Source organism: Physeter macrocephalus, unplaced genomic scaffold (assembly GCF_002837175.3).
Source record: "Physeter macrocephalus isolate SW-GA unplaced genomic scaffold, ASM283717v5 random_1589, whole genome shotgun sequence".
NCBI classification, from domain to species: Eukaryota; Metazoa; Chordata; class Mammalia; order Artiodactyla; family Physeteridae; genus Physeter; species Physeter macrocephalus.
This window is the reverse complement of record NW_021146333.1, coordinates 1-25,000: the sequence shown is the minus strand read 5'-3', so window position 1 is coordinate 25,000 and position 25,000 is coordinate 1. Positions and strand designations below refer to the sequence as shown.

At 48.2% G+C, this 25,000-nt stretch overlaps 1 protein-coding gene across 5 annotated transcripts; it reads right to left on the bottom strand.

The window, feature by feature from the left end:
- Positions 1 to 2,615: 2,615 nt before the first annotated feature.
- Positions 2,616 to 24,617, bottom strand: LOC114485319 (SURP and G-patch domain-containing protein 2-like). 5 transcript variants are annotated; one of them, XR_003678795.2, is made up of 6 exons: positions 24,385 to 24,597; positions 23,637 to 23,757; positions 13,566 to 13,635; positions 9,146 to 9,278; positions 4,088 to 4,230; positions 2,616 to 3,655 (listed from the first exon to the last, which is right to left on the bottom strand). XR_003678795.2 is itself a non-coding variant. In XM_055083414.1 (2 exons), exons 1-2 carry the CDS (start codon positions 24,600 to 24,602, stop codon positions 23,637 to 23,639), a joined length of 339 nt encoding a protein of 112 aa, XP_054939389.1. In that variant the 5' UTR covers positions 24,603 to 24,617; the 3' UTR covers positions 22,625 to 23,636. The 5 variants fall into 5 exon arrangements, 1 of the variants encoding a protein (XP_054939389.1); XR_003678794.2 differs by lacking the exons at positions 2,616 to 3,655; positions 4,088 to 4,230; positions 9,146 to 9,278; positions 13,566 to 13,635 and adding an exon at positions 20,812 to 21,063 and having other exon boundaries at positions 24,385 to 24,541; XR_003678797.2 differs by lacking the exons at positions 2,616 to 3,655; positions 4,088 to 4,230; positions 9,146 to 9,278; positions 13,566 to 13,635 and adding an exon at positions 21,070 to 22,616 and having other exon boundaries at positions 24,385 to 24,541.
- Between the last annotated feature and the right edge of the window lie 383 nt (positions 24,618 to 25,000).

The window sequence follows — 25,000 nt, the reverse complement described above, 5'->3', positions numbered from 1 at the left end:
TGGGCCTGCGCGTCCGGAGCCTGTGCTCCGCAACGGGAGAGGCCGCGGCGGAGGGAGGCCCGCATACCACAAAAAAAAAAAAAAAAAAAAAAAATTGCAATGACATTTTTTTGCAGAAATAAAAAACCTATTCTAAAATTTATATGGAATCTTGGGACTTCCCTGGCAGTCCAGTGGTTAAGACTCCATGCTTCCACTGCAGGCGGCATGGGTTTGATCCCTGGTCAGGGAACTAAGATCCTGCATGTCATGTGGCACGGCCAAAAAATTTAAAAATAAAATCAATAAAATTTATATGGAATCTCAAGGGAACCTGAATAGCCAAAACAATCTTGAAAAAGAAGAACAAATTTAGAGGACTCACACTTCCTGATTTCAAAACTTCTTACAAAGGTGCAATAATCAGAGTAATATGGCATTGGCATGAAAACAGACAAATAGACCAATGGAATAAAGATCCCAGAAATAAACCCTCAAATATATGGTCAAATGATTTTTGATAGAGATGCTAAGATCATTCAATGGGGAAAAGGACAGGGTTTTCAACAAAACAGCTGGTTCTGGAAAAACTGGATCTCCACATGCAAAGAATGAAGCTGGAACTTTACCTAACATCACACGCAAAAATTAACTCAAAACAGGATTTCCCTGGTGGTCCAGTGGTTAAGACTTCGCCTTCCAATGCAGGGGTGCGGGTTCGATCCCTGGTTGGGGAGCTAAGATCCAACATGCCTCGTGGCCAAAAAACCAAAACACACACAAAAAGAAGCAATATGTAAGAAATTCAATAAAGGCTTTTAAAAAATTAACTCAAAATGGATCAGAGACCTGAATGTAAGAGGAAAAAAAGTAAGAAAACATAGGGCAAAAGCTTCACGACTCTGGATTTGGCAATGATTCTGTGGATATGACTCCAAAAACACAGCCAACAAAAGAAAAAAATATATAAAATGAAATTCATAAAAATTAAAAACTTTTGTGTACAAAAGGAAACAATCAGGAGAGTAAAAAGGCAGCTCGCAGAATGAGAGAAAAGATTTGCAAGTCATATATCTGATAAGGGATTAATACACAAAATATATAAAGAATTACAACTCAAAGACAAAAAGACAAACAACCCCATTTTGGGGCAAAGAATTTGAATAGACATGTCTTCAGAGATTATACACAAATGGCCAATAAGCACATGAAAAGATGCTCAGCATCATTAGTTATCAGGGAAATGCAAATCAAAATTACAGTGAGGGCTTCCCTGGTGGCGCAGTGGTTGAGAGTCCGCCTGCCGATGCAGGGGACGCGGGTTCGTGCCCCGGTCTGGGAAGATCCCACATGCCGTGGAGCGACTGGGCCCGTGAGCCATGGCCACTGAAGCTGTGCGTCTGGAGCCTGTGCTCCGCCATGGGAGAGGCCATAACAGTGAGAGGCCCGCGTACAGAAAAAAAAAAAAAAATTTTAATCTTTTAGTATGATTTGTAATTTTTTCTTGATAGACATACATGATGTATCAGGTAAAAGGAGCTGCTATAAATAGGCCTTTAGTATTGTGGTGGTAAGGTGTGGAGGAGGCAAGCATTTTAGTCCTTTGATTAGGTTTCAGCCTTTCAGTGTACCTATTCCTGTGGACTATGAACTTCACAAGTGTGTCTCAGTTTTTTCCCCACAACAATGAGAGGCCAGCGTACCGCAAAAAAAGAAAAAAAAAAAAAAAAAAAAAAGGAAAATCACAGTGAGATATCACTTCACACTCATTGGGATGTTTATAATAAAAACAAAAGGAAAATAATGCATTGCTGAGGATGTGGAGAAATTGGAACCCATGTGCACTGCTGGTGGGAATGTAAAATGGTGCAGCTGCTGTGGAAAGCAGTATAGTGGTTCCTCAAAAAATTAAGCATAGTATCACCACATGATCCAGCAATTCCACCTCTGGGTGTGCCCAAAGAACTGACAGCAGGGACCTGAAGAGATATTTGTACACCATGTTTATAGCAGCATTTTTTTTTGCAACAGACAAAAGATAGAAGCAACCCAAGTGTTCATTGATGGATGAATGGATAAACAAAAGAGAACATTAGCCTTAAAAAGGAATGAAGTTTTGACACATTCTACGATATGGATGAACCTTGAAGACATTATGCTTAGTGACGATAGCCAGTCGCAAAAGGACAAATACTGCATGATACCACTTAACGTGCACCTAGAATGGTCAGATTCATAGAGACAGAAAGGATGGTGGGTGTCAGAGGCTGAGGGAAGTGGCACTAAAGAGTTGTTTAATGGGGACAGGGTTTCAGTTTTGCATGGTGAAAAGAGTTCTGGAGGTGAATGGTGGTGATGGTTGCACAACAAAATGAATATATTGTACTTAACGCTGCTGAACTTAAAAATTGTTATGATGGTAAATTTTATGTTGTATTTTACAAATATCTTTTTAATTTAATTTTTAATTTTATATTGGAGTATGGTTGATTTACAATATTGTGTTAGTTTCAGGTGTATAACAAAGTGATTCAGTTATACGTATACACATATGCATTCTTTTTCAGATTCTTTTCGCATACAGGTTATTACAGAATATTGAGTAGAGTTCCCTGTGCTATACAGTAGCCAAAAAATTTTTTGAAGGATAAATACTTTATGATTCCACTTATGTGAGGAACCTATAGTAGTCAAATTCATAGAGAGAGAAAGCAGAGAATTTACCAGGGGTTGGAGGGATGGGGATGGGAAGTTAATGTTTAATGGGGACAGAGGTTCAATTCGAGAAGATGAAAAAGTTCTGGAGATAGATGGTGGTGATGGCTGCATAAGAGTGTGAATATACTTAGTGCCACTGAACTGTACACTTAAAAATGGTTAGGATGGTAAATTTTATGTTATATATATTTCACCAATGGACAAACTAAAAAAAAGTAATAATGTAAGAGCAGTATGAAGATTGAGGTCCTACTGTGCGCTGCCTTGTGTGGACCCACACAGCACTTCCTCACCAAGTCTAACCGTGGTTCCCATTGCTCAGGTGAGGAGCATGAGGCTCAGTGATGTCCCGTGTCCCACAGTGGGTGGGGCAGAGTTCAGGCCTCCCCCAGCGGGTACCATCAGGTGGATGGTCTCCCCGAGTTTCCAACTTCTCATCTCTAAGATGAGCCCCCAGTGGGGCTGCTGTGAGGTTTATAGCACTGCACCTTAGGCAAGATCCTTCCATGTCATCAGTACAACCTCTTGCAAGAATGTTTGGCTTTCCAATTCTCACCAGTCTTGCAGAGCAAATAGTGTCAAAAGATAGAACATTCCTGAGAGGAGCTGAATTCTCTACGGCATGTCCCAACGGGGCATGTCTCCTTGGCTCACATGTGGCTTTTAAGCTTTTTCACATTCCTTGAAGGAGAGTTGATAAATGTCAACAAACTGGAGAAGAATCCCAACTTCTAAAAGAATCACAACTCCTCAAATCCAGTCTCAGATGTAGAAGGGAGGGACATGCTTGGGGGCTGCGCAGCAGCAGGTGAAAGATTTGACCTCACAAGTTCATGTAGAAATGTAAAAACGCCTTATAGACAAAGATGGAGCTGTACTGCAGGAAGGGATCCAAGCGGCATCTGTCCCAGTTCTCCCTGGCTAGGCTAGCCAGATGTATGTCTGTGTGGTTGACAGTCTGGATCCAACATGGAAACCAAGAAGAGGTGACTCAGACTGTGACTCAAATATCTGACTACATGCTTACCTGTGTTAAATAAATGATGACGGTGTGATCCATCTTTCACAGGTGATATCAGGGGTCCCCCAAAAGTCCCAAACTTTGGGAAACAGACATCCTCAGAGGGCTCTGTTTGAAGGTAGGGAGTGCTTCTGGAGGAGGGACCCTTTGAGTGGGGTCTTGAAGGTTGAATAGGAGTTCACCAAACAGAGAGGTGGGGAAGAGCAAACTAGGCAAGGGAACAACTTGCGTTTGGAAAAGAGTGAGCAATGAGACAGCGCCCAGTCTGAAGGGCTCTGGAAAATGAGCAGAAGGGTTGGAATGTTCTCTTGAGGGCAATTGGGAGCCATAGAGAACGTGAGAGCAGGGGAGTCCCATAGCCAAACTTACATGTTTAAAAGATTCCTCTGAAGGCTGCTGTGGGGGATGGAATGGATGGAGTGAGGGTGGAGGCTGCAGGAATGGCTCAGGCAAGCAATAGGAGAGGACCAGGAAAGCAGTGGGATCAGCGTCTCCATGGTGACATCAAAACTCTGGGGAGAGGAGGGGAAGGAATTCATGAGTCCAGAGTCATGGTTTGAAGGGTGAGAGAATGATGAGAAGGGGATGTGGCTCTTATTCACTCGACAAGCAGTTACTGAGAGACAGGTGTTGTGGGAACCGTGGATGAGGCAGTAATCAAGGCAAAAAAGTTCCACCTTCATGGCTCCATACTCCAGAGGGGGAAGCATAAAATAAAATAAAATTGTTTCAAATCCTGGGTGGTAAAACAGGTGATGTCATAGAGGCTGACAATAGTGGAGAGAGCTTCCTGGGGGCGGTGAAAGTTAAGTTGAGCCTAGGGACGAGGAGAAACTGGCCATGGGTAAAATGGTGGGAAAAGCATTCCAGTCAGAGGAAACTGCCAGTGCAAAGGCCCTGGGGTAGGAAGAAGGTTTTCATGTTTGGGGAATGGCAAGATGGAGCCCGTTTTCCCTGCCAGACTGTCTGCCAGGGGAGAGGGGTTGGCTTTCCACTGGGAGCAGGGAGAGGAGGCAGCCATCTCTATGCAACAGCTCCCCAGTGGTCCCACAGGGGGTGGGAGGCATTGGTGCCACAGACATTCACAGTCAGGTCACTGACCTTGTGCAGCCCAAGGAGGTATTTCCTGAAATAACTCCTGGAAGAGATCAGAGGACTGAACCGATGGTCAGAGCTCAGCATGACAGTTTAGCAACTCACACTCATCCCAGACTGATGTACCTGGAAACTCTTAAATCGGCGCCACCCCCATCCCCACAGCCCTTGGCCCAGATCTTGCCATTTCCTGCCTGGACTGGGGCTTTGACCCCCGCTGCCCCCATCTAGGGGTGCTGAGAGACCCATATCAGTCAGTGACAAGTTTTTCAATGGTTAGTGTATCCAACCATATCACTCTCCTGCCCTAAAACCTACTATGGCTCCCCATGGCCCTGGGGCAAAGTCCAGAGCCTTGGCTGGCCTTGGAGCTCTCGCCCTTGCTGACATCTCCACTGCCTTCCCATAGATATCCTGCATGCTTCCCTTCTGGCTCCCTCCATCCAGATGCAGCCAGTCAACATGCCTCCATGTTCTCTCCTTTGTGGCCAGGGAACATTACCGCAGTCTTCTCAGAGGAGGTGGCATTCTCATGGATGGTTTGTGGTGGGGTGGGGACACAGAAACATACTGATGGTTTAAATTTATGTGTCAACTTCATCAGGCAATGGTGCCCAGCGGTTTAGTCTAAATGGTACTGTGAAAGTATTTTCTAGGGACTTCCCTTGTGGTCCAGTGGTTATGACTCCGCGCTTCCAATGCAGTGGGCAGCAGGTGAAATGCAAGTTCGATCCTTGGTTGGGGAACTAAGATCCCACATGCCACGCAGTGCAGCCAAAAAAAAAAAAAAAAAAAGATAGAAAGTATTTTCTAGATGTGGTTAACATCTCCAATCAGTTGACCTTAAGGAAAGGAAGTTATCCTCGAGACTCTGGGTGGGGCTTATCTAATCAACTGAAGGCCTTAAGAGCAAAAACTGAGTCTCCTGGGAAAAAAGAATTCTCCTCAAGACTGCAACATAGAAACCCTAAGCCAATTCCTTGAAACAAATCTCTTCATATGGGACTTACCTGGTGGCGCAGTGGTTAAGAATCAGCCTGCCAATGCAGGGGACACGGGTTCAAGCCCTGGTCCAGGAAGATCCCACGTGCCGCAGAGCAACTAAGCCCATACACCACAACTACTGAGCCTGCGCTTTAGAGCCTGCGAGCCACAACTACTGAGCCCACGTGCCTAGAGCCCATGTTCTGCATCAAGAGAAGCCACTACAAGGAGAAGCCCGCGCACCACAACGAAGAATAGCCCCCACTCACCACAACTAGAGAAAACCCGTGCACAGCAATGCACACCAATGTAGCCAAAAATAAAATCAAAAAATAAAATTAACTTAAATTTTAAAATAAAATAAAAAAAAAATCTTTGGACTTCTCTGGTGGCACAGTGGTTAGGAATTCGCCTGCCAGTGCAGGGGACACAGGTTCGAGCCCTGGTCTGGGAAGATCCCACATGCCGCGGAGCAACTAAGCCCATGCGCCACAACTACTGAGCCTGCACTGCAGAGCCCACGAGCCACAACTACTGAGCCCGCGTGCCAGAACTACTGAAGCCTGTGCACCTAGAGCTCGTGCTCCGCAACAAGAGAAGCCACAGCAATGAGGAGCCCCCGCTCACCGCAACTAGAGAAAGCCCGCGTGCAGCAACAAAGACCCAACGCAGCCCAAAAAATAAATAAATAATAAATAAATAAAACCTTATTTTTAAAAAAATCTTCATATATATAATATACATATATCATGTTGATTCTATTTCTCCGGAAAGCCCTGACTGATACATGGACCCGGAGCCCTGGCAGTGGGGGGAGGCAGGGCTTGCTTTTTATTTTATTTATTTTTAAATTTTTTTGGCTGCACAGCATGTGGGATCTTAGTTCCCCGACTAGGGACTGAACACATGCCCCTGCATTGGAAGCACAGAGTCTTAACCACTGGGTCGCCAGGGAAGTCCAGGGCTTGTTTTTTATTTTTATTTTTTTATAAATTTATTATTATTAAAAAAAATTTTTTTTGGCTGAATTGGGTCTTTGTTGCTGTGTGCGGGCTTTCTCTGGTTGCGGCAAGCGGGGCTACTCTTTGTTGCGGTGCGCGGGCTTCTCCTTGCAGTGGCTTCTCTTGTTGCAGAGCACATGCTCTAGGAGCACGGGCTTCAGTAGTTGTGGCATGCAGGCTCAGTAGTTGTGGCACGCGAGCTCTAGAGCACAGGCTCAGTAGTTGTGGCGCACGAGCTTAGTTGCTCCGCGGCATGTGGGATCTTCCCGGACCAGGGCTCGAACCTGTGTCTCCTGCATTGGCAGGCGGATTCTTAACCACTGCACCACCAGGGAAGCTCCAGGGCTTGTTTTTTAGAGAAGAGATTTCCTTGACAAAGTGAGAGTGTCCAGAGGCAAGAACAGCCTACCTCGGCCTTTCCTGACTGGACACAGGCCAGGCCCTCAGCCTCAGATGGCACCCAAGACACCTGTCGGCCAAGAACATGCATTCGAGGCCTCAGGTTTCACAGTCCTGGGCACGGGCTACCCCCAACGTGCTGACCCAGCCCAGCACCCTCAATAAAATAAACCCAGGGCAGGGTGCCTCTAGATCAGCCCCCACCAAAACCCCAAGGTCTGATCCAGATCACATATCTAGGTGTTTCCAGTCCCATGGACAGGGCTGTCTTTGGTCCCAAAAGCCCTGAGGGGTGGACAAGTTGGCCTCAAAGAACAAAAATTTCATTTTGGAGAGATCCAGGAGAGAGGAAGTGATTACACCAGCTGACGATGAAAGGGCATTTTCTACTCACGGGGCCCTGAGGTCCTTACAAGGCAATCCGAGGAATCCAGAAGTCTCTGTGGTCCCCTTCACAGATGAGCCAGTGGGGGCAGATTCCAGCCCACATTCCTGATTTCAAAGCCTGTGAGGTTGGAGCATTCATTTACCCAACCCAGGTGACTCTTTGCAGTTTAACAGGGTTCAATATAACCATGAACATTTACTGTGAGTCCTCAGGACATACCCAAGAGAAGTGAAAACATACATCCACGTACATGTTCACAGCAGCATTATTCACAGGAGGCAAAAGGTGGAAAAAACTCAAGTGTCCATCAACAGAAGAATGGACAAATAAAATGTGGTCTAACCACACAATGGAATATTATTCAGCCATCAAAAAGAATGGAGCACTGATACATGCTAAGATATGGATGAACCTTGAAGACATGCGTAGTGAGAGAAGCCAGACACAAAAGCCCACATGGAGTATGAGCCCATTTATATGATCCTATTTATATGAAATGTCCAGAACAAGCAAATCCATAGAGACAGAAAGTAGATTAGTGGGACTTCCCTGGTGGCACAGTGGTTAAGAATCCGCCTGCCAATGCAGGGGACACGGGTTTGATTCCTGGTCTGGGAAGATCCCACATGCCGCGGAGCAACTAAGTCTGTGTGCCATAACTACTGAGCCGGCGCTCTAGAGCCTGCGAGCCACAGCTACTGAGCCCTCATGCCACAACTACTGAAGCCCGCGTGCCTAGAGCCCGTGCTCAGCAACAAGAGAAGCCACCACAATGAGAAGCCCGCGCACCGCAACGAAGAGTATCCCCCACTTGCCGCAACTAGAGAAAGCCTGTGCAAAGCAACAAAGACCCAACACAGCCAATAAACAAACAAACAAACAAATAAATAATTTCCATCTCTCAAACCACACACACAAAAAAAGCTAAAAAAAAATAAAAGAAAGTAGATTAGTGGTTGCCAGGGGTTGGGGGGAGGAGGAGTGGCAATGACTGAAATGGGCACAGCGTTTATTTTGGGGGTGGTGAAAGTGTTCTAAAATTGATCTTGGTGGTGGCTGCACACATCTGTGAATATCCTAAAAACCATTGAACTATATATTTTAAATGGGCGAATTGAATGATAGGTGGATTATATCTCAATAAAGCTGTTTTTAAAAATGTTCCCCCAAACCTTCACATTTACTGAGCACCCCCTATATGCCAGGCACTGTGCTGGGTGCTAGAACAGAGCCCAGAGAGGGACACAGAGTCATAAACAGATAACCATAGTACTGGAGGATTCCTTTCTTACAGCACAGAGAGGAGAAAGATGTAGCATCTGTGTGGACATGTGAAGTATGGAGGAAGGAGTCTGTGTATTGGGTTTTGACGGATGAATAGGAGCTTGCCAAGTTGAAGTTGGGGACTGAGGGTGAATTCAACGTTGTAAAATTTAATAAACAAAATAAAATAAACATAATTTTAAAAATGAAAATGAATGCAGCCTTATTTGTCTACATGAACGAAAGGAGTGTATATTTGGACACTTCACAACCCACCCCAAACCATGCCTGGCTCACCCATGTCAATTTCTAAGTGACGTTGTTTATGACTTCAGCAAAGACAGTGCTGTAAACTGGCATGTCAGTTTCTTCGTTCGTCAGGAATGTGGAGAAATCCGAAAATTCGGCCGCCCGCACTCCTAGTTGCTGTCTATGAGGATAAACAAAAGATCAAGAGCCAGGCGTGACCAAGACCCTCCCCCGAGGACCCGCCTTCTCTCAGCTAGGCTGGATTCTCTCTGGCCTTCCTTCTCCCAGAGTGGCCAGTGCGCGGCTCTGGCGGGTGGCCACGAGAGTGAGGAGGCCCGACGTTCTCGTCCAAAAATAAATCGTGACCCTGAATGGGTAAATAATAAACTAGGGCGGAGGAGGGGGCTGGGGAGGGGCTGAGGGGAAAGAGAGAATTGTGATTTTCCTGGGAGGATGAATGCAGCCTTCAGAGGCTGACCTCCCAGGGCTGGGCTGGCAGCCACATGCTGAGCCTCTGCTGTGCCTCCAGCTGCTCCCAACCACCTGACACCTTCCCTGCTGGGTCTTGACTCCTGAGCCTGACACCTCTCCCAAAGTGGACCCCATCAGCACTCAGAAAAGTCCTTTCCTTGCACTCTTAATGTGGATCTTACTTTTTGTAAACCCAGTGTGACTTTTGACTGTTCACTGAGTGCAATATGCTCCCTCCCTATGACCCATTTTACAGAGGAGGAAACTGAGGCTCAGAAAAGGGGAGAGAGCAGAGACTGGGATTCAGTGGTGAGGGGTGTGCATCCAGCAGAGTCCCTGGAGGGTGACTTTGGCTCTATCCTGCTGGGAGATCTGGGAACAGCTTATGCTTTGATCAGGGCTGCCCTGGGGGATGTCACCTCAAGGCACTTCTGGCCTTCTGTTGGTCATGCAGGCAACGGGTGCTCCAGCAGCCCAGGGGAGCCCCTGGCAATCACAGTCAATCACACAGGTGCCTGTTGTTAAACAGGGAATGGGATGGAGGAGTGTGGATGGAGCAGCACAGTGTCTATTTGCATTCCTGTCCTTCTAAGTTGCTCTTTTAAAAGTATACATTGGAGGGCCTCCCTGGTGGCACAGTGGTTGAGAGTCCACCTGCCGATGCAGGGGACACAGGTTCGTGCCCCGGTCCGGGAAGATCCCACATGCCGCGGAGTGGCTGGGCCCGTGAGCCATGGCCGCTGAGCCTGCGCGTCCGGAGCCTGTGCTCCGCAACGGGAGAGGCCATAACAGTGAGAGGCCCGCGTACCTCAAAAAAAAAAAAAAAGTATACATTGGAGAAGTCAGATGTAAAAGGCCACATGTTGTATGATCCCATTTATATGAAATGTCCAGAACAGGCAAATCCATAGAGACAGAAAGCAGACTGGTGGTTGCCAGGGGCTGGGGGACAGGGAATGGGGAGCAACTGCTAATGGGGACAGGGTTTCCTTTTGGGATGATGAAAATGTTCTGGAACTACATAGAGGTGATGGTTATACAACATTGTGAATGTGCTAACTGCCATGGAATTAAACACTTTAAAATGGTAACTATGTTATGTAACTTTTACCACAATTTTTAAAAAGCATAAATTGGGCTATGCCCCTTCTGTGCTCTGAAGACTTCCGTGATTCCCCATTGCCTTAGGACAAAATCTATACTTGTCTCCCACCCCAGAAACCCCTCACCCTTGTCTCCCTCCCTCCTCTCTTAATCTCACTCCTCTTCCCACAGCTGAGATCATTTGCACCTCAGGGCCTTTGCACATGCCACTCCCTCTGCCTGGCATGCCCTTATTCATCCTTCAGTTCTCCAGTGAAATGTTATCTCCCAGACTAGTCTCCATTATGGGCCTTTCTTTGTACCTTGGATGTTTCCTTCAAATCACTGACTGCAGTTTGTATTGGGTGGGCCAAAAAGTGCCTTCGGTTTTTTTGTTTGTTTTTTGGCTGCGTTTGGTCTTCGTTGCTGTGTGCGGGCTTTCTCTAGTTGTGGCGAGCAGGGGCTACTCTTCGTTGTGATGTGTGGGCTTCTCATCGCAATGGCTTCTCTTGTTGTGGAGCGTGGGCTCTAGGGCACGCAGGTGTCAGTACTTGTGGCACGTGGGCTCAGTAGTTGTGGTCCACGGGCTCTAGAGTGCAGACTCAGTAGTTGTGGCACATGGGCTTAGTTGCTCCATGGCATGTGGCATCTTCCCAGACCAGGGATCGAACCTGCGTCCCCTGCATTGGCAGGCGGATTCTTATCCACTGAGCCACCAAGGAAGTCCCGCTTTGGTTTTTTAAGTAAAAACAAAAGACACATTTTTCATTTTCACCAAGAACTTTACTGAGCAACGTATTCACCGTTTTGTTCCACTACCTTCTGCCATTTTTCAGGCAACTTCATAATTCTATCTTCCCAAAACTTTTTATCTTTTTGAGCAAAGAACTGTTCCAGGCGCCTTTTACAGTCTTCCAGGAAAATTAAATTTTTTCCATTAATAGAATTTTGTAAAGACCGAAATAAATGGAAATCCGAATGTACAATGTCTGGTGAATACAGTGGATGAATCAGAACTTCCCAGCCAGGCTGTTAACAGTTTTTGCCTGGTCATCAAAGAAACATGTGGTCTTGCGTTATCCTGCTGGAAGATTTTTTTTTTAAATTCTTTATTTATTTTTATTTTTGGTTGTGTTGGCTCTTCGCTGCTGTGCGTGGTCTTCTCATTGTGGTGGCCTCCCCCGCTGCAGAGCACGGGCTCCAGGCGCGTGGGCCTCAGCAGCTGTGGCGCGCAGGCGCAGCAGTTGTGGCGCGCGGACTCCAGAGCACAGGCTCAGCGGCCGCAGCACACGGGCCCAGTTGCTCCGCGGCACGTGGGATCCTCATGGACCAGGGCTCAAACCTGCGTCCCCCGCACTGGCAGGCGGACTCACAACCACTGCGCCACCAGGGAAGCCCCCTGGTGGAAGATTATGTGTTTTCTTTTTTGTTGTTTTAAAGATTTATTTTTTATTTATTTTATTTAGTTTTGGCCGAGTCGGGTCTTAGTTGCGGCACGCAGGATCTTCGTTGTGGTGTGAGGGCTTCTCTCGCGGTGTGAGGGCTTCTCTCTAGTTGTGACGCGTGGGCTCCAGGGCGTGTGGGCTCTGTAGTTTGTGGCACACGGGCTCTAGTTGAGGCACGCGAGCTCTGTAGTTGTGGCACGCGGGCTTAGTTGCCCTGTGGCATGTGGGATCTTACTTCCCTGACCAGGGATCGAATCGAACCCGCGTCCCCTGCATTGTAGGGTGGATTCTTTACCACTGGGCCACCAGGCAAGTCCCAGATTATGTGTTTTCTGTTGACTAATTCTGGACGCTTTTCATCAAATGCGTCCAATTAGACCAATTCATCAGTTGGTCTAATTGGGAGCAGTACTTGTTGGAATTAATTGTTTGGTTTTTCTGGAAAGAGCTCATAATAGAGGACTCCCTTCCAATCCCACCATATATGCAACATCACCTTCTTTGGATGAAGACTGGCCTTTGGTGTGGTTGGTGGTGGTTCATTTCGCTTGCCCCACGGTCTCTTCCGTTCCACATTGTTATACAGTATCCATTTTTCATCGCCCGTTACAATTTGTTTTAAAAACAGAACGTTTTCATTACCTTTCAGTAGAGGATTGCATACGGAAATATGGTCAGAAGGTTTTTTTCACTTAACTTATGTGGAACCCAAACATCAAAGCATGTCACATAATCAAGCTGGTGCAAATGATTTTCATCTCTTGATTTGGATATTTTGAGTATGTTGGCTATCTCCCGTGTAGTATAACATTCATTGTTCTCAATTATTGTTTCGATTCGATCGCTATCAATTTCAACCGGTCTACCCGACCGTGGAGCATCGTCCAGCGAGAAATCTCCAGCATGAAACTTCGCAAACCACTCCTGACACGTTCGATCAGTCACAGCACCTTCTCCATACACTGCACAAATCTTTTTGTGTGTTTCAGTTGCATTTTTACCTTTCTTGAAATAATAAAGCATAATATCCTGAAAATGTTGCTTTTTTTTCTTCCATCTTCAATATTAAAATGGCTACACACATTTTGATGTCTTTTTTTTTAAATGCACGCCTATATGACAGCTGTCACAATCTAACAAAATTGTTTTGAATGAAGTTAAAGACAACTAAGTGCTACTAGAGCCATCTTATGGGAAAAAAAACGAACTTTTTGGCCCACCCAATAATTTCATACTGGTTTTAGATCTTGGAAGGAAAGCTCCACCCGGAAGGAGCAGTTAGGTGTTTCTCAAATACGTAGTGAATGAATGAGTGAGCGAATGAATGAGTGAGTGAATGAATGAGTGAGTGAATGAGTGAACCAACAGATAGATGGACAGAGGCTACTGAGAGACTGTCAGGGAGATGCTGGAGGGACTTTCATGGCAGCCTACAAACAGCGGTCCTGGAGGAAGCAATGTTTACTCACCCATTTGACACAGGAAGAGACTGTCTAGATTCACATCTGGTGCTTTTTTCTCTTAAGACCACAGCTGCCTCTGAAACAAAGACCGACAATTGCCGCCAGCACATGCTTCATCATTTTTACTTCCTTTGAATGTTCTTCAATGGGTTTTCCTTTCAAACTGCATAAGCATGCACTCTTGGTGTGCCCAGGCACATGGCTGGGGAAGGGATGGGAAGAGCTTCTCCCTCGCCCCCACCCCCACATTCCCCGTGACTCAGACAGCTTGGAGCAGACCCCTCTCACTCTCTGCGTGGGGGAATCTGTCTACATTTTATATATTTTCTACAAAAATCACATCACACTTTGCAATTTCATCCTTTCGGATCCTACAAAAATCACATCACGCTTTGGATTTTGTCCTTCAGGGTCTCTTTTGTGAAAAACGTCATCATATTTTACATCCAAAGACCCCTTAACTTCTCCCTACCTTCCCTCTATTTGCTTTGTTCCCAGGATCCCGCCTCATATCTGTGGACACTGAGAGTCATGCCCTGGGTTGACCTCAGTGGGTTTGCCCCATGAGGGAGAGGATCATGGCTTTTAAAGGCACTGGCCCAGATCAGCTGGCAAAAATGGCTGGAATATGGAGCAACCCTGAGGAAAATAGCTTGGCAGTTCCTCAAAAGATTAAACGTAGAGTTGCTATAGGATCCCGTAATTCCACTCTTTTATGTATACACCCCAAAGAATTGAAAACAGGTGTTCAAGCCAAAACTTATACACGAGTGTTTTTTTTGTTTGTTTGTTTGTTTGTTTTGCGGTACGCGGGCCTCTCACTGCTGTGGCCTCTCCCGTTGCGGAGCACAGGCTCCGGACGCGCAGGCTCAGCGGCCATGGCTCACGGGCCCAGCCGCTCCACAGCACGTGGGATCTTCCCGGACCAGGGCACGAACCCGTGTCCCCTGCATCGGCAGGTGGACTCTCAACCACTGCGCCACCAGGGAAGCCCTACACGAGTGTTTTGAGCAGTACTATTCACAATCGCCAAAAGGAGTAAACAATCCAAATGTCCACTGACAGATGAATGGATGAGGAAAATATGGTCTAGCCACACAATGAAATATTACTCAGCCATAAAAAGGAATGAAGCACTGACACATACTACAATATGGATGAACCCTGAAAACATCATGCCGAGTGAAAGAAACCAGACACAAAATTCCACATAGTATATGATCAATTTCTATGAAATGTCCAGAACAGGCAAATCCATAGAGACAGAAAGCAGAGTAGACATTATTAGGGCTGGGGGAGGGGGGACTGGGAAGTGACTGCTAATGAGCATTGGGTTTCCTTTTGGGGTGATGGGTATGTTCTGGAACTAGATAGAGATGGTCCTTGCACAACACTGTGAATGTATTAAATGTCACTGAATTGTTCACTTTAAAATGGTGAATTTTATGATATGTGAATTTTACATCAATAAGAAACAAAAAAATTGGGGTGATCCTCATGGAAGCCAGCAAGGAGGGAGGTGCTGTCCCTGCCAACACAGGCAACCACTGGGCATTAGCAATTCTAACCTTTGTCTGGGCGTGTGGTCAGCAAAGACGCCCCTTCTCAGGTACCTGTTGGCTGCCTGCATTGCTTTCCTCCAGATCCCTTGCTCATACACACTTCTCAGCTGATGCTCCAGGACGGGGGTAATCTCCTTATTCTACAAACGAGGAAACTGAGGTTCCAAGGGCTGAAGTGAATATTGTGAGATCACCCATGTGGTCCTCCCATCACATCACGAACTTGGGACTTTACTTTTAGGAGGAGCAGGCCAACAGGAAATCTCAATGACAGACTCCCCAGTGTCACAGAACGATGGAAACAGTGCAGTGAACGTTTGTGAGCTTCGAAGCATGCTGGTGCTGATTCTCAGAAGCCTGGCATTAGATACTACCATTCTCCCATTTTATAAATGAGGAAAATAAGGCTTAGATAGGTGGATCACTCACCCCAGGTCACACAGCACAGGGAGGACATATTAGGACTGAGGACTCAAACTCTCAAGTTCTGCTTTGCTCTGAGCTGCCTCTGGGCAAAGCAGGTTATCAAGATGTGGACAGTGAAATCCTGAAGCTGAAACCTCAAATCTCACACCTGGACCAGGAATTCCAGGAACTGGGAGGTGGTGCTCCCACAAGTCCAAACAGAGGAATCTCTGGAGAAAAATCAAGCAAAGAAAAGCTCAGCTCATGAGGTCCCCCTCCTTGGGTCCTGAAGGAAGCAGCTGGTGTCAGATTCATCGTGGAGCTGCAATTCCTCAGTGTCAAAGTTCTCAGGGCGGTGAGCATGGGCTTGGTGGGAAATAGGAATGGTGCGTATGCATGCGTGTGTGTGCACGTGTGTGTGTGCATCTGTGTCTGTATATATACATGTGTTTTTGAGCCTGCACATGCACACGTGTGTCTTTGTGTACGTATGCATGTACATGCACACGTGTGTATACTATGGGGAGCTTCAAAACCAGATGAGACCAACTGGAAATCCTGGTATTTAGTGTGAGTCTGGAGTCAGGCTCCCAGGCTTGTTTCTCCACTGGGAAATGGGCCAGTTTCTGCTGGATGTGAAGATTTAGAGCCCAGAGAGACCACTGTCTATCAGAAGATTTGTCACAGTATATAGTCTGAGCTACAGGCTGCGAAGTTGACACCTGTGATCTCCTTTGATTCTCAAAGCAAACCCAAGGCTCAGTTTATCATCCACGTTTTCATAGACAATGAATTTTTGTCACTCTAAAATCATGCAAGCAAAGCTTTCAAACCACACAGAAATGTATGAGGTAAACAGGAAAAATCCCACCCGCAGCTCAGCCCACTTCCCAAGGAACCCCTGTTGATAGGTGGGTGTGGAGTTTTCCAGATTTTGTCTGTGACGGTGCATGGTGCAGGTATATATTTTGAGTTTGTATCTCTATTTCCATATAGTTTAATACAGTGTATTAAAACAGCGATGTATGGGAATTCCCTGGCGGTCCAGTGGTTAGGACTCAGCGCTTTCACTGCCACAGGCCTGGGTTCGATCTCTGGGTGGGGAACTAAGATCCCACAAGCCGTGCGGCACAGCCAAAAATTCAAACAAAAAAAACGGCAATGTAAATACTGGAGAAAAGTGGCTTTTCAATTAATGGTACATTTTGGACTCTCCGAGCTCATACATCATCATCCGATGTTATGAATGAAGGAGATGGAGTCCCAGATGTCATGGGGCTTGCTCAAGGTCACCCGCTGTCATGCCTGCGGTCTAGGACTTGACTTGGGTCTGCCTGTCCCACCCCAAAGCAGGTCCCCTTCAGACACTGTACAAAATACACTTGTTCATTGTCCTTTCATGAAACACTCATTCAATGCTGGGGTTTTAAAGACAAGAAGGCCCAGGTGAAGGAGCTCTCAACCCAGGTGAGACAGGGCCAGACTTGGGACGCCCCAAGCCAGGGGTGTAAGGGACAGACCTGGGGAAGCCAGAGGGGCAGCAGGGCCTCTGTCAGGGAGAGCAGGGAGGGCTGCCTGGAGGAGGAGACATGGGAAGTGGGCCTTGAAGGTTGAATGGAGGTCCGGCAGGCATAGTGGAGCCTGGGGGCGGGGTGGAGAGTCACCCCCACTGATGGCCAGCTGCGCAGCTTAGGAGTTTCCCTAACACTGACATCCAGGAGCAGGAGCCAATACTTGACCCCAGGCCTCAACTGTAAGTCCCAACAACAGGCTCAGAAGTTTGCTGCCTGCTGCAGCACAGTGCCAGCCCTACCCAGATGGGGAAACTGAGGCTCGAGCAGGCACTGAGACTTTGGAGAACTCATTGTGCAGCCTGAGACTGGGCTCTTCCCCTTTCTGGGCCTCAGTTTCCCCATCTGTACAATAGGACAGGACAGCTGGCAGAGTCGTGTAGCTGGGCAGGAGTTTGGCTCCAGCCCTAGCAATAACTGGCACCCCTGCTCCTCCCCTCCGACTGTCCCCATGCCCCAAACACATGGGAGTTTGACAATTTACCCCTCTCCTAGGGGCTGGACCCTAGGCCTCAGCCCCTCCTCAGTGGAAGGGGGGCAGTTTGGGGGTGTGACCCCACCCTCGGGCTGGCCAGGGAGGGGTGAGGAGGGCACGCAGTGAAGGGGGTTACGGATCCTCAAGGACAATGCCTACTTCACAGGTGGGGAAACTGAGGCCCAAGAGGACAGGATATGGAAGGATCAGTAACAAAACCAGTCCCTCTAAACCCTCTCTAGGAGTGGTCCTGGATTACCCTGCAACTCGGCTGTACCATTTCACTGGAGGAAACCAGGCACATTGTCCCACCACCTGCTGTGGCAGGCTCCCCTTCCCCTTCCCCCAACTCCCAGCTGGTGCATATGCAGCCCTCATGATGCCCCTTGGGGGGGTGTTGGCCAATTACTGGATAGAGGGGGAAGTCAAGGCCTGGAGACACAGGGTCGCCTGCCCAGGCCGATGGGCCCCCTAGGAAAACAAGGTCACCTGCTGCAGCTGTGCTGGCTCCAGAACGGTCAGAATTGGAGGGAGGGGGTGACGGGGTTAGAGGGATCTGGGGGTAGAAGAGAGGGGTGGCAGCTGGACCCGTGTCCTGAATATAGTGCAAGGACATGGTCCGGAGGGGTCAGGGCTGAAGGCTCTGGTTTGCAGTGGAGCACTTCCCAGGATTCACAGCCTCACTACGCCCTGGCGAGGCTGGCATGGCCGGGGAAACAGGGGAACCCCCAGGGTTGCCCCCAAAGTCGGATGACACAGGAACACTGGAGGGAGGCAGTGAGGTGGGGAGACCCCAGAAAAGCCATTTGTAGGGCTTTATCCACAAAGGTGTTCTACAATGTCAGGGCCAAAGTTTGGGGATAACCCATATGGCTATGGATGGGGAACTTGTGAGATAAATGACAGTCCAAGACATATATACATACTTAAATGTTTTTTGGAAAGTTAAGTGTAAAAAAGCAAAAGGCAAAACAGAATGTGAAGTATAATTTTCATTTTTAAGAAGGTCTGTATCTAAAATATGCCCAGGGCTTCCCTGGTGGCACAGTGGTTGAGAATCTGCCTGCTAATGCAAGGGGCACGGGTTCGAGCCCTGGTCTGGGAGGATCCCACATGCCGCGGAGCAGCTAGGCCCATGAGCCACAACTACTGAGCCTGTGCATCTGGAGCCTGTGCTCCGCAACAAGTGAGGCCGCGATAGTGAGAGGCCCGTGCACCGCGATGAAGAGTGGTCCCCGCTTGCCACAACTAGAGAAAGCCCTCGCACAGAAACGAAGACCCAACACAGCAAAAATAAATAAAATAAATTAATAAACTCCTACCCCCAACATCTAAAAATAAATAAATAAATAAAAAATAAAATATGCCCATATATAAAATCATCTAGGGACTTAACCTGCGGTCCAGTGGTTAAGACTCCATGCTTCCACTGCAGGGGGCGCAGGTTTGATCCCTGGTTGGGGAACTAAGAGCCCACATGCTGCGCGGCCAAAAATTAATAAAGAAAATAAAATAATCCACACATAGGGATCTGATACCTGAGTGCTGTGGGTCGTGGAAAATTATCTTTCCACAGAACACACTTCTGTACCTTCTGACTTTAGCCAGGCATTACTTATTCATAAACAGTACTTGAAATTAAACTCATGTGGAAAGACTGCTGAGACAACGAGGAAGCAAGTCTCTAGGCGGCATGCATGGTAAGCCTTACTTTAAATTATTAAATTTATTTTTTGTTATTTTTACATGGGAGTGGGAAAGAGGGGAAACCTCTGTGCTTTGTTCTATATGTATCTGGGTCTTGCATTTCCAAAAATCTTTTACAAAGAAAATGTACTCATGTTGCTTGAACTGGCATGTTTGTATGTATTACGCGTGCATGTTACGTAGGTCCGTGTGCAGGCATAGCAAAGGCCTGCTTTAACGCTGGAGACTGGAGCTTCTCCGGCAGCTCCCTCTGCCTCTCAAGGTCCTGGTCCAGAAGGCTTCCAGGGAGAGGAGAGGCTGTGGGGGGAGGATGTGGAGGGGAGAGGGGCCCTCCAGGCTGAGAATGGCATGTTTAGGTTCCAGTTAGCCCTAAATGACAAGGTAGCAGAGGAAGAAATCCTTCCCAAATCGCAGAGGGGAAACTGAGGCCTGAGGTGGAGAGACCTGCCAGAGGTCAAAGCCTGAACAGTGTCCTGGGCTGGAGAACCTCATTCTGTGTGCCTTTGTCTAAGTGACCTTCCCTAGCCCTTCACAGTGATAAAGGGGATCTGGGAAGGGGGGTCTCCCAAGAGGGAGGAGGAAAATGGGTGGGGTCCTTGTAGGTTCTGAGCAACTTTCTCAGGGAGTGGCACTAAAGCTCATGGTCAGACACCAACCTCCAGGGCTCTGGTGAAGATGACAGCAAACGTGTGGGAGGTTTGTGGATGACAAGAGTTCCCATCATGATCATATGGGTCCTCGTCACTCCTGAGTGTCCTCTGGGACACAGTGAGAGGAGAGGTTCAAGGGTCTGACACCAGCTTCCTAAGGGGCCCTGTCTCCTCCATCCCCCCCTTTCTTGCTGACAAAGCCCCCCAAACCCTTCCTGGGCTCCCTGCTACCCTGGGCACAACCATACCCCAGGCTCCTGCCCATTACACTGTGCTCAGGTGGAGGTCCCTGCAGGTTCTGTAGGTGCCAGGCTTGCCCACCTATGTGCTCTTTACCCACCCTCCTCACCAGAAGGGCCAAGGGGCTGCTGATAGAGGAATCAGACACAGGCTGGGCAGAATATGGGAACAGCAGGGAGCTTTGAAGATGTCCCACAGGCCAGCTCCTAACTCAGGGGGAAGCCCAGGTGGGCCTTGGTCTAACTGGCAGCTGGAACCCCGACCCTGAGTTCAGGGAAGGCCTTGAGGTGGGCAGGTGAATTGTGGGCAGCTCAGGTAAAGCTCCCATGTCCCAACACCCTCTCAAAGTCAGATTTCTGTACCCAGCAATAAACCCCCCTCTCCACAGAAAACAGGGTGGACCCATCCACTATGTTTGGCCCTGATCACTACCTGCTTTCTGGCACCCTCTAGGCTTTCCGGGTGACTTACCAGGCCCCCCAGCTGCAGCAAGCAAGTCAGAAAGGCCCCGCAGGCAGAGGGCATGCCTGGGAGGCAGCAGTGTTTACGATCTGGCTCCATGTAGGCCCTACAACATCTACCATGTGTTCCCCAACCAGTCTGATTTAAAAATACATCAACGGAGACCATGGAAAATTGGGTTTCCTCTACATTTATTTCAACTGCTAAATGATTAACAACATCCACAACTTCTTAGATTAAAAAAAAGAAAAAAAACCCAAAGCTTCCATTTTGTAACATCACAAACGTCTTCTAGGTTTTACCAAGGACCAAAAACGCTAAATTTCTCTATATGATTTCCAGTGATGGAAACAAGGCAGAGACAGTAAGCACCCAAAGTGGTGAGTTAGCACTTTCCGGATGCCTGTCGTCCTCACGGAAGGGACCCTGGAACTAGAATGACAGAAAAGACACTGTGACTTTGACAAGGCTATGCAACTGCACATCGCACTTGCTCTCACGCGTGCTCCCCGCAGAGCGGCCTCTGCTGGAGAGGGCAAGGGCGGGCACAGAGGGGCAGCGCGCTGGTCCCCAGCCGACAGCTGGCACAGGGACGCACCACCACGCTCCTCCCCGGCCCACGCAACGCCTTCACTGCCTCAATGCCAACTCCACAGAAGCGCCACCTGAGTGCTTACAGGACTTTCCAGGCTCAAGAAGTAAGTGCTCCCTTTGACGACTGCCAAAGGCTCACAGTGTCAGCTCAAAGCAGGACACCCCCAGGAGGAGGAGTGGCAGAAGGCTGTGGGAACAGGGCTCAAACCCCGGGAATTCCTAAAGTATTTTACTTATAAATAAAAGCAGAGAAAGCCAAGAATGAGTATACTAGGACAAAGTGAATATGATGATCAAAGCTATGCTTGAAAAAAGAGCCAGGACCCATGCTGGGGGGTGCACACCTCACTCAGCACCAAAGGGTGCTCTGTGAAAGGCCATGCGGGATCGAGGCCCTGTTCTCAGAGTTCTATCCCTTTACCTGACCCCCAGACAACATGGAAGGCTGTTGGAAAGATTAGAAAAGAAAGGAGGTGAACCCCCATAGCTGTGGTTCCCCCAAACCACACCACCCCTGCAGGCTATTTCAACTCTGCTGAAGAACCTCCAGCATGTCCATGGCCATAAAGATCTGCCAGTTGCCAAAGCAACAAAAGTGATCAGAAGCAAGCAGAGCCCTGGGGACTACCCGTGGCATGAAGAAGGGCAACATCAGGCGGGCACGTGAGATGCTGGCACAGGCCCGTGACGCTGTGCTGGTGAGTGTGGGCAAGACAGATCCAGAGCCTGGGACTACAGCCCAGGAGGTCTCGGGCTTTGAGAAAGCAAGGATTTCATAACAGCCAAAACAAGTGGCTGACAGGGTAACTCATTGCTGTGTCCCCCAAGCTTATAGTATCAGCAGGATCCTGTTTTCCAGATTTTAGCATGTATTTAAAACTTCAACACTGCTGCTTTATGAGGAAGGGCTGAGAGATTCCCACAGCCTGAGAATTTCGCATGTAGTTGCAAGAGGCAGAGTGCGAGAAGCTGGAAGGGGCGGCAATCATATGCCTTGAAATAGCAAACAGCTGCAGAGCCCACCCCAAGAGGATCCTTTCTGCTCTGTACAAAGGCCCTAATAAAACAATTCTTTACACTGCCACACATGCAAAAAATGAAGAGTCTTGAAGAGTTTACACCTCCCACCCCTTTGTAGGAGAGACTCCATATGTTGTTTAAAAAAAAACAACTGTAGTTTGCTTTGTGGATTCTAAGAGACACGTAAATTTGGGGAAAGTTTCATCGGTGTAATGATTACTCCCCACTGAATACAGCTGCTGAATACATTGCTGAAATTTCGTCAAGTCTCTTGGGATGCATTTAAGAGATGAGACTCCATAAATAACACGGTCGTTCATCGAATCCAGTACCTCCACTTGTTTAAAGAGCTTCAGCACTCCAACCGACAGCTGTGGTACCAGAGCACAGACCTCATTATTACTGATTTATATTCCCTATTTAAATTTGAGAAGATACAATCTGTGACTGTTTCGGTATCAAGTTTGCTAGCAGATCACTTTTAGAGAGCAATGTGTCCCTGGACAGGAAAACCGACAGGAGCTGGTTCCTGAGCACTTAAAGGGCGCTGGTGCTTTCAAGGGCAGCCCCACCTTCTGAGCGGAACCAGGGGAGACTTGGAGAAGACTTGCTGCCAAAAGCATTTGGAAGAGGGTGAAAGGCAAAAGAAGATTGGAAATGGTGCGTTCTTTTTTTAAGAAAAAGAAAAGCCAGCGGGTGGAACCTCCGCACCAGAAACTGCAGAGACGTTTGTTTCTCGTGTACACACCAAACCTACTTGGGCACTGGTTCCAGGGCAGATCCGGGACAGAGGTGGTGTTTTAAGAGTAATTGCTGCTTCAAGCCTTATCTTTCTCACCAATGGTTTTCATCTATTCAGGGAGAGAACGATTTTGTTCAAAACTGAGATGGAAATTATGAGTGGGGAGGACAACTAAAAGGAGAGGAGAAAGATAGGATGTTTATAGGCCAAAGGCCCCTCAGAAGGAAAAGGATTTGAAGACCCTCTGAAAGGGATGAGGCAGAGTGGCGTCCTCTGCAGCACCAGCTTCCAGGTCACCCTTACATTCTCAAGACACCAGGCCACTCCTGTGGTGGCTTGTTTCCACAAGATGGCCACGTACAGTCGCAGCTGGGAGCCCAGTGCAGAGGCTGCACCATGGGCTGCGTGCAGTGGAGTTTGGCGAGCACGGGGCTCGTTCCTTCAGCTTGGAAGGTGAGAGGTGGAACACATCCACATCCAAACACTCCTTTTGTTTCCCTCACAAAATTTTATGATCTTTTGCGGGGGAGTGATATTTTGATGTTTGGGTTTTGAGGAGTGGGGCACACTAACTTTTCTGGAGGAAGCTTCTCTGTGTACCAAAACATAGCTTAGGCAGAATGCCCCCAACACTAGCTCACACACATACCTATTTGTTGGCCCGTTTGTGTCTGTACATCTGCATCATCCTCTGACGGAACACGTCAAACGTGTCTTCTTTGTGCTGCTGCCCGTCGGCACCCAACCCCTCCCCTTCCGAGGCAGTTCCCCTAAGGAGCAAAATGGAGAGTTAGCCACACCTGAGGCCCAGAGCCCGGCCACCAGGAGATGGAAAACAGCCTGAGCCATCTGAGTGGGACAGAGGTATGAGGGACACACAACAGTGACAGCAAGGGAGGGGGAAAAAAAAGACATAATTCACAGTGGGGAACAAGGGATACTCACCCGTGCAGGCATGCGAACTTTCTGAGAAGTGTGCTCAGAAGCCAGCCCCTCATTACAGGAGAAAGCCTCCCCAGCAGGTGCTAAGCTCAACTTTAACTGAAATGCTTGCTGGATGCTAATGGGGCTTAATAAACTCTGGGACGTGCTCTACCCTGGCTAGTCTGCATGTGGGCTCCTGGAAAAGGGAAGTGGCTATTAGCGTAACTACCCGGCATGACCACTCAAGATTTTATGATAATAATGAATGTGGCCAAATGCCAGGGACCAAGTCTATGCAAGTGCAGCAAGGAGCTGCATATGTAAATGATCTGCTATAAGCCATGTTCGACATGAAGGAAACCAACAATCAGGCTGCAGGTCAAAGGACTTAGGACCAGAATCCCACAGAAAGCCTCATCTCCCCAGGCACGGTTGTCCATCCCCACCCCTGGCCCCCAGTGCCCGCTGCGTACACGCTGACGGGCTCCCTGATGCCCTTCCCGCAGGAGCCCAGGCCGTGGCCCTCCTTCCAGCCCATCTTCTGTAGCATCTGGAACCCCAGGTTCTTGTCGGTCAGTTTCTGCTGGGCGAAATCAAAGTCCTGGGGTTTCTGAGGAGAGAGAAGAGTGTGGCATGTGAGGTGCGGCAAAGCCCCTGGAGCAAGGGTCTGCCCTGGGTTACACCTGGACATGGTCCAGTACTAACACCCCTAATGCCTCCCTGACTCCACAGATGTTCAAGATCAAGCCATGGTCCTGGCAACATTCCCTGGGTGGGTTGAGACCTCTAAAGGTTGGAGGTCACCAGCTTGAGGTATCCCCACAGAACCACGCCAGACCAGCCTCTCAGGCTTCACCATGACCACTCTTGTAGCAGTGTTGAGACTGTGAATTAAACTTCGTGAGGGGATGGTGGGTCCTGGGGCCAAAGCGTGAGTAGGAAGAGCCCAGAGTGGAGACCTGGATAAAGAGAGTGGCCCTGTGATGACCAGAGGGCATATCCCAGGCTGAGGGACACAGGGCACAGGACTTGAGGCAGGAAGGCCCCTGGAGTGCAGAGTCAGAGGGGCAGCAGGGCTAAGGCAGGAAG